A 17,610-nucleotide genomic window follows, 5' to 3' on the forward strand; every position below is an offset into this window, starting at 1 on the left:
GAAAAGGCCATTATTTTACATAAGGCCCTCGATGCCAAATTTTTGATATATCGGTAGATTTAGCAGAACAGAGGATGGTGGTAGTGCCTTGCATTGAAACACGTGGATGATATTTCAAGAAGGAAAATGTTGTAGACAGAAAATTGTCACGGGAAACAACTAAAAACACCATAATCCATTTTAAATATGCAGAGATGGGATATATGCGATTTACATGACTGTGGCTGTTCGGTTCCGGTTACCTGTTTAGCATGGTTTGCACAATGTCGCTTGCATTGGTCCTTCTCAGTGGACCTCACACACTGCCCCCCCCCCGCGAGCTCGGCATCTACAGGATACACAGGATGCCCCCCCAGCCTGGCCACCTCCAGCCCGGAGCCCCCTGCAGCCCCTGCTTCCCGACGCTGCAGAGCGAAGCCCCCGAAAGACGAACAAATAAAGGTTTACACTTGGTGCATGAAGGGCTGGATTCATATCCTGATATGTGAAAATAGCTCGTGCTTTTTTCCTGCGCGGGTCTCGGGGGTTAACCAAACAAAGACAGTCTGGGCTGGACCGCACGGAGAGCATCCGAGGCAGCAGAGGCGAGTTGGAGGCATCTGGGGTCTGTGGGAACTTCGGCCTGTAACATACACACAGACCCCTTCCTCTCACTGCTGTCAGTCATCTGTCAGGCGCTCGTGTTATTGAACTTGGAAGGATGAAAGGCTGAGGCGATTTTGGGGTTATTCGCAACTTCGAACCCCCAAAGGCCTAGCAGCTATCCTTGGCCATCCAAGCTATCTTACGACAAAGACAGTTATTCAGATAATACAATGTAATTCATTAAGACACTGAAACAAATACAGATTTGAAATGCAATGGAAAGACAAAAAATTAGCTTAGTTCTGTAGCAAATACATGTATAAGCCATTAAATCAACACATACGTGCTAGTCATAAGTGGACCTTCCCACGATGTTTACATATAAAATAAAAGAAGTATGCTTTCTGGGTAAAGTCCTATGCTTGCACCAATTGTGTGGTGATCTGTTTTGCGAGTTTTGCTCTGTCTTTTGGCAAAAGTTTCTATGGGACCAAAAATGGGAAATATTACACTTTTCACCACCTCATAACTGTTTTCCCTTTGTACATCTTGCTATGCCATGCAGAAATTTAGCCTGTAGAATTAACTGCCAAGCTTCATGGCAGTCAGCCCAGGAAGGCATAAGCTTTAAGCAAATTCAAAAATGCATTGTTAAATGGAAAGTGCGGCTGTACCATAACTACTCAGTGAGGACTTCCACTGTGATATATATATTGTGAGCAAGGCCACCTCATTGGCCGAAACGCGTCATTTGTTTGATTTATTGCACTTGCACTTATTGCACAAGGATCAGAGATGGTAATATTTGGGTAATGCAGGTCGCCCCAACCAGCCACGGTTTTGCTTACAGGATGTGGTACCGGAGGGGTAAGTCCTTCCTTTTGGGCAGCAGCACCTTTGCATGTTTCCTGTATTTACCACAAACGCCACCCTCTCTCGCAGTAGAAATAATAAAAATAACGGGATTGGAAAACGCACATTCCCGTGTCCTCTGTCCGGCTTTGTTGAGCAGTGCCCCCCGCGCCCCCACTACTCAGTACTGATCAGGCAGTACCTGCGGCGGGGGCAGCAGTTGCAGGCTGTGGGTGCTCCGCTCTGGATGCCTCTCAACACCGTTTGCTACCTCTTGTATTTTGTTTGCCCACGATTGTCACTTTTGCCTCATGTATGTAACTTTTGCTTTTGTAATTTGTTCTCTTCTAATGTTCTCATGTTTCAGTTCTGTTCCTATTGTGAAGCGCTCTGACACCTTCGGGTAAAGTCCGCGCTATATAAAAACGCATAAATAAAATAAAAATAAACGGAGGGGGTTCAGGGCGCTCCCTTGAATGCCTCCTTGGCAGCCCTGCTCCACGGACGGTACTCGATGCTGAAGGCCTCCCGCTTAGATCGGACGTTCATGGTTCCAGTGCCTGGTGAAGGCGCCTCGGTGGGGCGTGGAGGGTGGCAGCGCCCAGAGCCGAGGGCCCGTTCTGGCGGAAGGGGAGTACACTGGGGGGTTCTCTGACAAGATGGAGTTCGGTCCTGAAGCGTTCCCTCTCACCCCCATACCAAGTTCGTTCATTCCCCAGCGCCTTGTGAAGATGCTTCGCGAAGGCGCTAGTTGAGGCCCCGCCGGCAGCTCACACAGCCAGGACCGCTGTCATTACTAATTTAAGGAGCACGAGTGTTCGACACAGCCTGGGTCGACCTAGGAAACTACACACGCTGCACCCTCGTTTAGAGATGAAAACATCTCGGATGAGAGAGAGAACACAGAGAGGCCAGCCCGACTTTACCCAGAATAGCAGGTCATGTTCGATTCCTGAATAGCAGGTCATGTTCGAGGTCATGTTCGATTCCTGTGTTCTATAAGCACCAGAATGATCCTCAGATTTATGAGGATCATTCTGGTGCTTATAGAACACAGGAATCGAACATGACCTGCTATTACAGAGATTGCACATATAGCCACTTGGACAGATTCTTTGACGGGAAGACTGTCGGGTGGATGCACGGATTGGCGGAAAGACAAATAAAACAAGCATTTGCAATGCAATAGGTCTCGCATTTACGTGACTTTGAGCTATTAGTATTGTAAATGACAATGCCTTTTATTTATGTTTTAAAACGCAAAACATAAATAAAATGCATTGTCATTTACATTGCCAATAGCTCAAACTTGCGTAAATGCGAGACCTATTGCATTGCAAATGCTTGTTTATTATTGTTATAGCTGAGGACTTTAATACAGTTGTTTCCTGAAGTGCCCAGGCAAAATGTTCCCACGGATTCTTTGGGTCCATTCCATAGGTTACCATTTCTTTGAAATACATTTTAGTTTTGGCAGATTACGTCTCCAGAAGGGTGGAATAGACGTTTATTAATGACTCCAACACAGAGGTTGTCTTGTCCTTTTTAGGTCTCGCATACACGGTGCATGCACTATGCTACAAAACTTATTGTTTAAAATTCAGTGTGCATACAACCCGCCCAAAGCATACCATTAGCTGGTTTCTTTGTCACTCTCATTTGCAATCTTTCAATTGGCTAGCTCCCATAGGTGGTGTGCCTTCCTTTCTTGTGTTAGTTGCTCTCTGGTGCATGGACCAAGTAAGTGTACTTACTTGTTTTTTTGCAACATTGTTTTTTTTTTTAATACTATAAGCATTGCAGTATTATTCCTGGATATGCCTACAAGAGAAAATGTGGGCATATCGTTGAACTACGCACTAAAATGCTACATACACCTTTACCTGCACAGAAACACTGAGGTAATGTGTTTCATTAAAATATTTTAGTTTTTATGCTAGAGCTTGAATTTCTAAATTAATGCTGGGCTCAGGCAACATCCACCTATTTCCTCCCAAAGCTTTCCCTCCATCATCCCCATGCAAAAAAACAAATAACACTCAACAATCATTTTCTTTATTAAGTAATTTATACTGTTAACAAAAAATATATTTATGTATAAAATCTGAGTGCAATGGACCATGGTATCCCTTTTATGTTTACAGGAAGAGCAGAACAGGTCCTTGTTGGTCAGCATCCCCTTGGAAGAAATTGGCAGCAGATGTTGAGGTCAGTCAACTCTACGTATCAGTTGAGGGAACAAAGAATTACCTTAGAAAGTGTGCATCCGTGTTGCAAGCACACAACAGCAACAGGGGAGCAACTTCTCCCCCTGCAAAGTGCTCACCAGGATGGGGCATCGAAAGAAAGCATGTTGCAATACTATCGCCACGATGCTTTAGGTATGCAAATGGAACCAAGAGGACACAGTCACTACAATGCGTCTCCACCACCATATGACTTCAAAAATCTACAACCACAAGACATACGCCAACATCCATGTTTGAGCCATGAATATATTCATTAGGTTTTTGCTCACAAGAGGGTCATAGCAAGAGAAATTGATGTAAGAAACAGAGCTTGTGCTAAAAGAAGCGCAGCACACCAGCCCTCTGCGGCACAAGAGCTTGTGCTAAAAGAAGCTCAGCACACTAGACCTCTGTGGCACAAGAGCTTCTTTTAGCACAAGCTCTCGTGCCACAGAGGGCTGGTGTGCTGCACTTCTTTTAGCACAAGCTCTTGTGCCGCAGAGGGCTGGTGTGCTGCGCTTCTTTTAGCACAAGCTCCAGTGCCAGAGGTCTAGTGTGCTGCGCTTCTTTTAGCACAAGCTCTTGAACTCACATTCTGCCCTTGAGTTCGATGCCTCTTCACCAGTATGAAAGAAAAGCTTTGCATTTTCCAGATATCTTCTAATCAAAGTGCAAATTACCTCAGCTAGCCACTTGATGTTATACATGCACTGGCAATAATTTGATCACTCTATGGCCGGGGAAACTTTTCAGTCAGCAAAACACAAAGGGTGAAAGTTTTTCAGCTCGTGCCATTGTTGCTGGACCAATCAGCAAGGCCACCAGCGGATGAGCGCTGCCCGAACAGGGCCAAGCAGACGCACTTGCTATGACCACATCTATTTAGGCCTTCAATTCTCCCCTTTCTAATTCTTGCAATGTCATTTGACTGGGGGCATGTCATAACATTTCCAACATAAACAGTTACTCATAACCTGATCTAGAGGCATGGGTGTAGAATGATAAACTCACAGCTTACTAAATATGTGGAGGCGTGGAATGTGAGACCCTGGAAACTTGTTGATAGAAGAACCAAAAAATAAAATTCCTCATTGTTAGTGTAGGTCTAAAACAGAATCAAAAAGCAAAATGAGTGTGAACATAAGGTGGTTCGCATTGGAAATAAATATCTTAATATAATTCTGTCGCCCAATCCGCCTGAAACTCCAAACCAAAAGAAAAACCGTTCTGGGTACCACAAGAACTCTTAACAGATCCAATAACTTCCATGAGGAGATAGTCATGAAGTGCCACTGGACTCCTGGACAGCATATATGTAGGTTTAGCACCCAACCTAAGAGGGCAGATTGTTAACTTCAAAACGTCTACTGAGAAATCCATTGCATTTTATAATAACACCAACAGGCGAGAGGCGCGCTTCTGCTGCGCAAATATTCCAATTGGAATTTCTGAATTGTTTGCTGCACATTACGTGTGGATGAAGTTGCAGCGCACCTGTCCTTTCTCGCCTGTGTATCTCCAGTGAGGACTGACCCTTGCTCACCAAATGTGCAAAGGAACAAAAAATATATATCTATAGTGTTCAGCTCTCACGCAGACTGTGTACAAATATACCATGTTTATTTACTTTCCCAGTACAATCCCCTTCATCGGGATAAATGTATAATTTCTGAGACTCTTACGTATAGCGTGGCATTTGATCTTGACTGCGCTGACCCAGGAGCACACTCTCTCCACTACCTACCTATGGAGCTACCTCTGAAGGTCACGTTCAAAAGGTGCACACTTACAGTTCATTCATGGAACCCTTGCCGCATGTGTACATCAGGCGCGAAATCCATCTTTTTCACTTGAATTATTACAGCTTGGCCCAGTAGCAACCATCACAGTAAGCAGCTCGGTCTCAAACACAAAACTAAACAAAAAGATGCACGCACAACCCTGCACCCATGTCATATATAGTATATACACTGCTGTCAGAGGAAAAAACACTGCATGAGTGAGACTTGCTAGTCCACAATGAAATACTACATCCTGTGTTGTGCATGAAGGCTGTGCATTCTAGAATGGTTCCGTTCAGCTTCCCAATCAGCCACCCGTTTCGAAGTGAAGGTGATTCAAGATGGCTGAATGTATCCCAGCTCTACCTCACTCTAGGTCTATCCAATTTTGGGTACAGTGTTTACGGTAACTCATATGAACAAAGGAAGTTTGTTCGCGAGTGGATTTTAAGGTTAGCCATTGTGAAACAGTTGTGACGTGTTATGGCCATTATTAAATGACTCCTGTTGCAGTGTATGAAGAAACGGTCTGTGGGAGCAGCAGAGACTTCAGCTCACACAGGGCCTGCGTTCAGTTCACCCTGAGCTTCATCTGTTCCTATTACACACACCATTGATGTCCTGAGAAGAGCAGCCAGTTGCACAAGGCTATGGCAAAGACTGCCAGCAGCCTGCTCGGTGGTCAGCTGTCCACGTAAACAAAGAGAATGTCCTCATCTGTCCCATAGCTGCGCCAGGCCTCCTCGAAGTTGCTCATGCTGGTGCGGCACATTCCTAAAAAACAAAAACGTTAAAGACATGGTTAGCTTGAGGGAAACAGCAACATAATATTGACTGGCCTATCTTCAAAAGCAGTGCAAGCCAAAATATTATAAACCAACAAAACGGAGTATGTGTCTTTTAATCCCTGTTCGAGTTTCTCTTAAACAAATTCAAGTGCAAACCTCCCTCAGATACAACAATGGCAAATAACTTATATTGACTTTTACCACAGCTCCGAGAAGGCAAAGAAACATTAAAGTAACCTAAGATCAGCGTCGAAGTGCCCAAGCCAAGCACCCACTGGTAGAGAAAAGCAAAGAATTCAGGCATTTTGTCAAAAAAATGAAAGTTTCAAACCAGCCTGTTTAAATGCAAGACTGATAAAAGTTACCCTTCACATCAGTAGGTTTTCTAAATCCTCCTCGAAAAATTACCAGATTTAAACTCCACATACCCCACTGCAAATTAAATTGCTTGTAGTCACTGGGGAGAATGGAACAGCCAGATGCGGTGCTGACAGAAGCCACCTGGGTTTAAACAGCAAAGCCCTGTTTTATAGCACGCACTGCATAGCACTGAAATTCATGGTCCCTCTGAAGGGACCCAATCAAGGGGCCCCCTCATGTTAGTGCTCTTCAGAAAGGGGTGAGACTTTGTATTTTGTGGCTTAAGAACTATTCGCAGAGAGCGTGGACTGCCAAACCTCAGGGTTAATACATGTAGGGCTACTTCTTAGCGTGGACTGCCAAACCTCAGGGTTAATACATGTAGGGCTACTTCTTAGCGTGGACTGCCAAACCTCAGGGCTAATACATGTAGGGCGGCTTCTTAGCGTGGACTGCCAAACCTCAGGGTTAATACATGTAGGGCTACTTCTTAGCGTGGACTGCCAAACCTCAGGGCTAATACATGTAGGGCGGCTTCTTAGCGTGGACTGCCAAACCTCAGGGTTAATACATGTAGGGCTACTTCTTAGCGTTGACTGCCAAACCTCAGGGTTAATACATGCAGGGCTACTTCTTAGCGTTGACTGCCATACCTAAGAGTTAATACATGCAGAGCTACTTCTTAGCGTGGACTGCCAAACCTCAGGGTTAATACATGCAGAGCTACTTCTTAGCGTTGACTGCCATACCTAAGAGTTAATACATGCAGGGCTACTTCTTAGCGTTGACTGCCATACCTAAGAGTTAATACATGCAGAGCTACTTCTTAGCGTGGACTGCCAAACCTCAGGGTTAATACATGCAGGGCTACTTCTTAGCGTTGACTGCCATACCTAAGAGTTAATACATGCAGAGCTACTTCTTAGCGTGGACTGCCAAACCTCAGGGTTAATACATGCAGAGCTACTTCTTAGCGTTGACTGCCATACCTAAGAGTTAATACATGCAGAGCTACTTCTTAGCGTTGACTGCCATACCTAAGAGTTAATACATGTAGAGCTACTTCTTAGCGGTGACTGACATACCTCAGGGTTAATACATGTAGAGCTACTTCTTAGCGTTGACTGCCATACCTAAGAGTTAATACATGCAGAGCTACTTCTTAGCGTGGACTGCCAAACCTCAGGGTTAATACATGCAGAGCTACTTCTTAGCGTTGACTGCCATACCTAAGAGTTAATACATGTAGGGCTACTTCTTAGCGTTGACTGCCAAACCTCAGGGTTAATACATGTAGAGCTACTTCTTAGCGTTGACTGCCATACCTAAGAGTTAATACATGCAGGGCTACTTCTTAGCGTTGACTGCCATACCTAAGAGTTAATACATGCAGGGCTACTTCTTAGCGTTGACTGCCATACCTAAGAGTTAATACATGTAGGGCTACTTCTTAGCGTTGACTGCCATACCTAAGAGTTAATACATGTAGAGCTACTTCTTAGCGTTGACTGCCAAACCTCAGGGTTAATACATGCAGAGCTACTTCTTAGCGTTGACTGCCATACCTAAGAGTTAATACATGCAGGGCTACTTCTTAGCGTTGACTGCCATACCTAAGAGTTAATACATGCAGGGCTACTTCTTAGCGTTGACTGCCATACCTAAGAGTTAATACATGTAGGGCTACTTCTTAGCGTTGACTGCCATACCTAAGAGTTAATACATGCAGGGCTACTTCTTAGCGTTGACTGCCATACCTAAGAGTTAATACATGTAGGGCTACTTCTTAGCGTTGACTGCCATACCTAAGAGTTAATACATGCAGGGCTACTTCTTAGCGTTGACTGCCATACCTAAGAGTTAATACATGTAGGGCTACTTCTTAGCGTTGACTGCCAAACCTCAGGGTTAATACATGCAGAGCTACTTCTTAGCGTGGACTGCCAAACCTCAGGGTTAATACATGTAGAGCTACTTCTTAGCGTTGACTGCCATACCAAAGAGTTAATACATGTAGAGCTACTTCTTAGCGTTGACTGCCATACCTAAGAGTTAATACATGTAGAGCTACTTCTTAGCGTTGACTGCCATACCAAAGAGTTAATACATGCAGAGCTACTTCTTAGCGTTGACTGCCAAACCTCAGGGTTAATACATGCAGGGCTACTTCTTAGCGTTGACTGACATACCCAAGAGTTAATACATGCAGAGCTACTTCTTAGCGTTGACTGCCATACCTAAGAGTTAATACATGTAGAGCTACTTCTTAGCGTTGACTGCCAAACCTCAGGGTTAATACATGCAGGGCTACTTCTTAGCGTTGACTGACATACCCAAGAGTTAATACATGCAGAGCTACTTCTTAGCGTTGACTGCCATACCTAAGAGTTAATACATGTAGAGCTACTTCTTAGCGTTGACTGCCATCCCAAAAAGTTAATACATGTAGAGCTACTTCTTAGCGTTGACTGCCATACCTAAGAGTTAATACATGTAGAGCTACTTCTTAGCGTTGACTGACATACCCAAGAGTTAATACATGTAGAGCTACTTCTTAGCGTTGACTGCCATACCTAAGAGTTAATACATGTAGAGCTACTTCTTAGCGTGGACTGCCAAACCTCAGGGTTAATACATGCAGAGCTACTTCTTAGCGTTGACTGCCATACCTAAGAGTTAATACATGCAGGGCTACTTCTTAGCGTTGACTGCCATACCTAAGAGTTAATACATGCAGGGCTACTTCTTAGCGTTGACTGCCATACCTAAGAGTTAATACATGCAGGGCTACTTCTTAGCGTTGACTGCCATACCTAAGAGTTAATACATGTAGGGCTACTTCTTAGCGTTGACTGCCAAACCTCAGGGTTAATACATGTAGAGCTACTTCTTAGCGTTGACTGCCATACCAAAGAGTTAATACATGTAGAGCTACTTCTTAGCGTTGACTGCCATACCTAAGAGTTAATACATGTAGAGCTACTTCTTAGCGTGGACTGCCAAACCTCAGGGTTAATACATGCAGAGCTACTTCTTAGCGTTGACTGCCATACCTAAGAGTTAATACATGCAGGGCTACTTCTTAGCGTTGACTGCCATACCTAAGAGTTAATACATGCAGGGCTACTTCTTAGCGTTGACTGCCATACCTAAGAGTTAATACATGTAGGGCTACTTCTTAGCGTTGACTGCCAAACCTCAGGGTTAATACATGTAGAGCTACTTCTTAGCGTTGACTGCCATACCAAAGAGTTAATACATGTAGAGCTACTTCTTAGCGTTGACTGCCATACCTAAGAGTTAATACATGTAGAGCTACTTCTTAGCGTTGACTGCCAAACCTCAGGGTTAATACATGTAGGGCTACTTCTTAGCGTTGACTGCCATACCTAAGAGTTAATACATGTAGGGCTACTTCTTAGCGTTGACTGCCATACCAAAGAGTTAATACATGTAGGGCTACTTCTTAGCGTTGACTGCCATACCTAAGAGTTAATACATGTAGGGCTACTTCTTAGCGTTGACTGACATACCCAAGAGTTAATACATGCAGGGCTACTTCTTAGCGTTGACTGACATACCTAAGAGTTAATACATGTAGGGCTACTTCTTAGCGTTGACTGCCAAACCTCAGGGTTAATACATGTAGAGCTACTTCTTAGCGTTGACTGCCATACCAAAGAGTTAATACATGTAGGGCTACTTCTTAGCGTTGACTGCCAAACCTCAGGGTTAATACATGTAGAGCTACTTCTTAGCGTTGACTGCCATACCTAAGAGTTAATACATGTAGGGCTACTTCTTAGCGTTGACTGCCAAACCTCAGGGTTAATACATGTAGAGCTACTTCTTAGCGTTGACTGCCAAACCTCAGGGTTAATACATGCAGGGCTACTTCTTAGCGTTGACTGACATACCCAAGAGTTAATACATGCAGAGCTACTTCTTAGCGTTGACTGCCATACCAAAAAGTTAATACATGTAGAGCTACTTCTTAGCGTTGACTGCCATACCTAAGAGTTAATACATGTAGAGCTACTTCTTAGCGTTGACTGACATACCCAAGAGTTAATACATGTAGAGCTACTTCTTAGCGTGGACTGCCAAACCTCAGGGTTAATACATGCAGAGCTACTTCTTAGCGTTGACTGCCAAACCTCAGGGTTAATACATGTAGAGCTACTTCTTAGCGTTGACTGACATACCCAAGAGTTAATACATGCAGAGCTACTTCTTAGCGTTGACTGACATACCTAAGAGTTAATACATGCAGGGCTACTTCTTAGCGTTGACTGACATACCCAAGAGTTAATACATGCAGGGCTACTTCTTAGCGTTGACTGCCAAACCTCAGGGTTAATACATGCAGAGCTACTTCTTAGCGTTGACTGCCATACCTAAGAGTTAATACATGCAGAGCTACTTCTTAGCGTTGACTGCCAAACCTCAGGGTTAATACATGTAGGGCTACTTCTTAGCGTTGACTGCCATACCTAAGAGTTAATACATGCAGGGCTACTTCTTAGCGTTGACTGCCAAACCTCAGGGTTAATACATGCAGGGCTACTTCTTAGCGTTGACTGCCATACCAAAGAGTTAATACATGTAGAGCTACTTCTTAGCGTGGACTGACATACCCAAGAGTTAATACATGCAGAGCTACTTCTTAGCGTTGACTGCCAAACCTCAGGGTTAATACATGTAGAGCTACTTCTTAGCGTTGACTGACATACCCAAGAGTTAATACATGCAGAGCTACTTCTTAGCGTTGACTGACATACCTAAGAGTTAATACATGTAGAGCTACTTCTTAGCGGTGACTGACATACCTAAGAGTTAATACATGTAGAGCTACTTCTTAGCGTTGACTGACATACCTAAGAGTTAATACATGTAGAGCTACTTCTTAGCGTTGACTGCCATACCTAAGAGTTAATACATGCAGGGCTACTTCTTAGCGTTGACTGCCAAACCTCAGGGTTAATACATGTAGAGCTACTTCTTAGCGTTGACTGACATACCCAAGAGTTAATACATGTAGAGCTACTTCTTAGCGTTGACTGACATACCTAAGAGTTAATACATGTAGAGCTACTGCTTAGCGTTGACTGCCAAACCTCAGGGTTAATACATGCAGAGCTACTTCTTAGCGTGGACTGCCAAACCTCAGGGTTAATACATGCAGAGCTACTTCTTAGCGTGGACTGCCAAACCTCAGGGTTAATACATGTAGAGCTACTGCTTAGCGTTGACTGACATACCCAAGAGTTAATACATGCAGAGCTACTTCTTAGCGTTGACTGACATACCTAAGAGTTAATACATGTAGAGCTACTTCTTAGCGGTGACTGACATACCTAAGAGTTAATACATGTAGAGCTACTTCTTAGCGTTGACTGACATACCTAAGAGTTAATACATGTAGAGCTACTTCTTAGCGTTGACTGCCATACCTAAGAGTTAATACATGCAGGGCTACTTCTTAGCGTTGACTGCCAAACCTCAGGGTTAATACATGTAGAGCTACTTCTTAGCGTTGACTGACATACCTAAGAGTTAATACATGTAGAGCTACTTCTTAGCGGTGACTGCCATACCTAAGAGTTAATACATGTAGAGCTACTTCTTAGCGTTGACTGCCATACCTAAGAGTTAATACATGCAGGGCTACTTCTTAGCGTTGACTGCCAAACCTCAGGGTTAATACATGTAGAGCTACTTCTTAGCGTTGACTGACATACCTAAGAGTTAATACATGTAGAGCTACTTCTTAGCGTTGACTGCCATACCTAAGAGTTAATACATGCAGGGCTACTTCTTAGCGTTGACTGCCAAACCTCAGGGTTAATACATGTAGAGCTACTTCTTAGCGTTGACTGACATACCTAAGAGTTAATACATGTAGAGCTACTTCTTAGCGTTGACTGACATACCTAAGAGTTAATACATGTAGAGCTACTTCTTAGCGTGGACTGCCATACCTCAGGGTTAATACATGTAGAGCTACTTCTTAGCGGTGACTGACATACCTAAGAGTTAATACATGTAGAGCTACTTCTTAGCGTTGACTGCCAAACCTCAGGGTTAATACATGTAGAGCTACTTCTTAGCGTTGACTGACATACCTAAGAGTTAATACATGTAGAGCTACTTCTTAGCGGTGACTGACATACCTAAGAGTTAATACATGTAGAGCTACTTCTTAGCGTTGACTGCCATACCTAAGAGTTAATACATGTAGAGCTACTTCTTAGCGGTGACTGACATACCTAAGAGTTAATACATGTAGAGCTACTTCTTAGCGTTGACTGACATACCTAAGAGTTAATACATGTAGAGCTACTTCTTAGCGGTGACTGACATACCTAAGAGTTAATACATGTAGAGCTACTTCTTAGCGTTGACTGCCAAACCTCAGGGTTAATACATGTAGAGCTACTTCTTAGCGTTGACTGACATACCTAAGAGTTAATACATGTAGAGCTACTTCTTAGCGGTGACTGACATACCTAAGAGTTAATACATGTAGAGCTACTTCTTAGCGTTGACTGACATACCTAAGAGTTAATACATGTAGAGCTACTTCTTAGCGGTGACTGACATACCTAAGAGTTAATACATGTAGAGCTACTTCTTATCGTGGACTGACGTACCCAAGAGTTAATACATGTAGGGCTACTTCTTGACATTAGTATGAGGACTCTAACATGCCCAGGTCAAAGTTCAGTGTGAAGGGAAAATCTATCCTTGAGCATGGAGGAGTGAGAAAATCACTAAGCCGAGGACACACATAGCAAATTAAAATTTTACTGACTGAGGTAGGTAGCATCGTGTATAAAATTAAGTTAATTCAAAGATAAAATGAGAAAATGGAAATGAAACTACAAAATAAAAATGCAATGAAGGTAGGATAAGAGCAAAGATTTTGGCTTTTCTTCATCTTGGTCGATCATGCATTTTTTTTATTCAACGCTTTGTGTGACCTAGAACCCTTCTGAAACGTGCAGGTTGTTGGGCAACACAAAAAAGGAGGGGAAAGCAAAGGAGAGATCATTCCGGCCCTTATCTGAGGGATACTCACGGTCCGCGTAGGCCGGGTTGTTGTAGAAGACGCTGCCCACGGCCCGGTTGTAGCCGCACAGCACAATGAAGTGGCCCTGGTAGTCGGGGTTTCTGCAGAAGCACTTCTGGCCAATAGGGAGGAAGCAGCAGTATTTGACGGGGCTGGAGCAGAGGTCGCACAGCAACAGCACCGCGTTCACCAGGACTATGGCCACGTGGCCCTGCGACAGGTGGTCCTGCAGGTCGTCAATCCTCACGGCGCTAGGAACAGAGACAAGGCAGGTGAGGCGAGTCTTAAGCACACTCCCATCCTATAGGCCCCGGATCCCCCAGCATGCTCCACACCCGCCTACCCACCAAAACAAGCACTTGAGAACAGGTGGGTTTAAAAGGCCATGTTTAATTACACTTCATAAACATGACAAGTAAATCGTTTATACATATCTCAAATTATGAGCAACCTCCTTCCTTTATTATCAACTCTTCTTCATCAACTTTATTATACGTTTCAACTTGTATTTATTTGCTCATAACTTCTTGCTTCCCCCAGCACCAAGGGGCCCTTAGGTTCGCATCCCCCAAGTACGATGCCCGCGCCAGGTGCCACCCACCTGCGCCCCACGAGCGATGGGCCCCAGCCCTCGGGTCCTTGTCCGCCATTTCCAGGGCCCCACCTCTCATCCACCACGCTGCTATGAGGCTCGTACCTGACGCCCTTGCCTCCCCAGCCGGTGGTCTCCATCCCCCTGCGGAGAGCTTACCCTCTCTCCCCTCAGTGCTGGCGTAGGGAGTGCGCAAGGCGGACTCCACTCCATTTTTGCAGTCTATCAGTGTTCAAATGTCTCTTTTCCGCAACGCACCCTTCAAATCACTGCCTCAAGGGACGGGTGGGTGGGAGATTAAAACTAGCTGACTAACGGACAGGGAGTGGCGATCAGGTCCGGCGCAGGCGGGGAAAGAGGCCGAGTTGACCGTGACCCAGACCTAAATAGGTCATGGCCTCTGCCCCACGCCCCCACCGGACGTGCGTCACGCGCCCCCTGACCCGGAAGTACTTCCCAGGATGGCTGCCCATAGGGCAGCCTCCTGGGCCTATGAACCAATGGCGGCGCGGTGTGGGCCGGGGGGCCGGGCCCTAAAGGCGGGCTCGTCTAGCCTCGCCCTTGGTATAGGCCCCGGATCCCCCAGCATGCTCCACACCCGCCTACCCACCAAAACAAGCACTTGAGAACAGGTGGGTTTAAAAGGCCATGTTTAATTACACTTCATAAACATGACAAGTAAATCGTTTATACATATCTCAAATTATGAGCAACCTCCTTCCTTTATTATCAACTCTTCTTCATCAACTTTATTATACGTTTCAACTTGTATTTATTTGCTCATAACTTCTTGCTTCCCCCAGCACCAAGGGGCCCTTAGGTTCGCATCCCCCAAGTACGATGCCCGCGCCAGGTGCCACCCACCTGCGCCCCACGAGCGATGGGCCCCAGCCCTCGGGTCCTTGTCCGCCATTTCCAGGGCCCCACCTCTCATCCACCACGCTGCTATGAGGCTCGTACCTGACGCCCTTGCCTCCCCAGCCGGTGGTCTCCATCCCCCTGCGGAGAGCTTACCCTCTCTCCCCTCAGTGCTGGCGTAGGGAGTGCGCAAGGCGGACTCCACTCCATTTTTGCAGTCTATCAGTGTTCAAATGTCTCTTTTCCGCCACAAGGGAGACTAGGGCCCTCAGGTCCGTCGCCCTTCCCCCCTGCCGCCAAGTTCAGCACAAATGACCAAATGCCTTGAATCCAAGCATCCATACCAATGTCCGACAGATGCACCCCGTCCTGGTGAAACATTTCAGATCCCGAGATCATCCTGTGCGGGAGATGTAGCAAGCGGCCCTTTCCTGAGCACATCTTTGCCAATTCTCCGTTGAGACGCCTCACAGACACGTTCACCGGGTACGGCCGGATCCCATTGCCCCACCATCGTCGTGGGATCATGCATGACCATGCTATCCTGGCCTGGGGGAAGGTTCGCCCCAGCCAAGCAATTTCCGTAAGTAGTGCCTCTTTGACTGCGAGGCGGCCCCTGTCGACCATGTCGTTGCCGCCCAAGTGTAAGATGACCAATGCGGGAGACTGCCTCTCGCGCCCCTTGATGTCTTCCACCAACCGTCGCAGGTGTCGAATCCGCATTCCTCCCACACCATGCCACAAAAACTCCGTCCCTGCCAGCCCGGGTGGCTTCCGCACTCGCCGTTGCCGCAGTCGCACCGCTGCCCGTCGAACGAACGAGTGTCCCAATACCCACACCACCTTCCCTGGCATACTAGTAATCGGAGAGGAAATAGAAAAGTCAGGCATGGGCATGGCAATACACGACGTCATAACAATTCGGGCCTTACATATCTTTTAAAGCAGTCGGACGACCAACGGCCCACCTTCTTCACCGCCTTGGAAGAAAACCCTGCCCCTGCCGCCAATGTGGCAGCGCCTATCCTGAATGAATGGGATGAATAGCCCGAATCCCCAAGGCCCAGGTCACCCAGAGCCTCCCGTAGTACAGCCTTGAATTGGTATTGCGAGACACACTCACCCCCCTCATGAATGAACAAGGCCTGACTCTTCTCCCCAGGGCGGATGGCCAGGTATGCCCGCATACAGGCTACCGGGCACACAGGCGCATCAGGCGCAGAGCCCAACTGGATCCAGGCACCTTTACCCAGCTGGTCGGTCTTAGACTTTCTGAGGCATACCTCCATGGTCCCTGCTGTAAGATTGAGGTCCCCAAACTGCAGCCCCCCATTATGATCAACGCGAGAGGACCCCACTATCTCCCCCAGACGAAATGCCCCATAAAAGGCTAACGAGAAGACTGCAGAGAATAACGTGCTCTCAAAGGCCGAAGTGCACCGTCTAGGGAGGGCGTCTAGCATCCTCCTCAGAGTCCCCACGTCCAGGGGTCTCCTACTGTCCCGCTTAGGGCCTTCCCTCCTGGCCCACCCAGTCAGAGCTCTCTTGACTACATAAGACATCCCTGGATCATACAGGCCCGCTAATCTAGCAAAGAAACCCACAGAAGTGACGTGCGTCCTGGCATAAGAGAGCGACTTGCCCTGGTCATAGATGTGCTGCAGAAAGTGAAACATAGCTTGATCAGAATGCCAACATGAGAAACCCGCCTCTTGCACTAATGTCCTGTAATACAAAAAACACTGCTGATACGTTTTCCGAGTGCGGTCACTCAATGAGGCACCTACCAGCCCCGCTAAAGCGGGGCTCCAATCCTCCACAGTGATGGTGGGAACACCGTCCTCTGATCCTCCGCTGCCGGATGGAACCTCCGAAACTCCTGCAGCTTGGAACGAGACAAAGCATCAGCAGCATGATTGTCGACCCCTGGAATGTGTGCTGCCTTAAACGTTAAATTCAACCTCAAACATGCCAACACCAACCGTTTCAACAATCTCAGCACATTCTTACACGTGGCCCCCTGCCGGTTAATGGCTTCAACCACAGACATGTTGTCTGACCAGAATATCACTGATCTGTTCCTGAAGTGCTCTGCCCAAACAGACACCGCCACCAGTATGGGGAACAACTCCAAAAAGGCTACATTTCTTGTCAAACCTGTTTTGTGCCACTCTTCCGGCCACTCCGCCCCGCACCACTTAGGCCCGAGGATAGCCCCAAAGCCCACGCTGCCTGCCGCATCAGTAAATAATCCTAACTCAGAGTTGGACACCGGGGCGGACGGCCAGACAACCGTGCCATTGAAATTCGCTAAGAAATCTCGCCACACTCTCAAATCACCCTTTACTTCGGCCCGTAGGCGCACTCTGTGGTGCTTCTGTGTTAGGCCCACCATCGCCCTGGCAATAGATCTAGAAAAGGGGCGTCCCATGGGGATGATCCTGAGGGCGAAGTTTAGCTGTCCCACCACAACCTGAAGCTGGTGTAAAGTCAC

At 46.3% G+C, this 17,610-nt stretch overlaps 1 protein-coding gene across 2 annotated transcripts in view; it reads right to left on the reverse strand.

Moving 5' to 3' along the window:
* Positions 1 to 5,264: 5,264 nt before the first annotated feature.
* GUCD1 (guanylyl cyclase domain containing 1) overlaps positions 5,265 to 17,610 on the reverse strand; it is a 31,931-nt gene continuing 19,585 nt past the window's right edge. Inside the window, exons 5-6 of one of the 2 annotated variants that reach the window (XM_078667761.1) lie at positions 13,676 to 13,917; positions 5,265 to 6,220 (exon numbers count right to left, since the gene is read on the reverse strand). In XM_078667761.1, coding sequence (XP_078523887.1) covers positions 6,129 to 6,220; positions 13,676 to 13,917 — 334 coding nt within the window. In that variant the 3' untranslated portion in view covers positions 5,265 to 6,128. The remainder of the gene's footprint in view (positions 6,221 to 13,675; positions 13,918 to 17,610) is intronic. The other variant, XM_078667762.1, reaches the window with a different exon arrangement.

The sequence above is a fragment of the Lissotriton helveticus genome, chromosome 11 (assembly GCF_964261635.1).
Source record: "Lissotriton helveticus chromosome 11, aLisHel1.1, whole genome shotgun sequence".
NCBI classification, from domain to species: domain Eukaryota; kingdom Metazoa; phylum Chordata; class Amphibia; order Caudata; family Salamandridae; genus Lissotriton; species Lissotriton helveticus.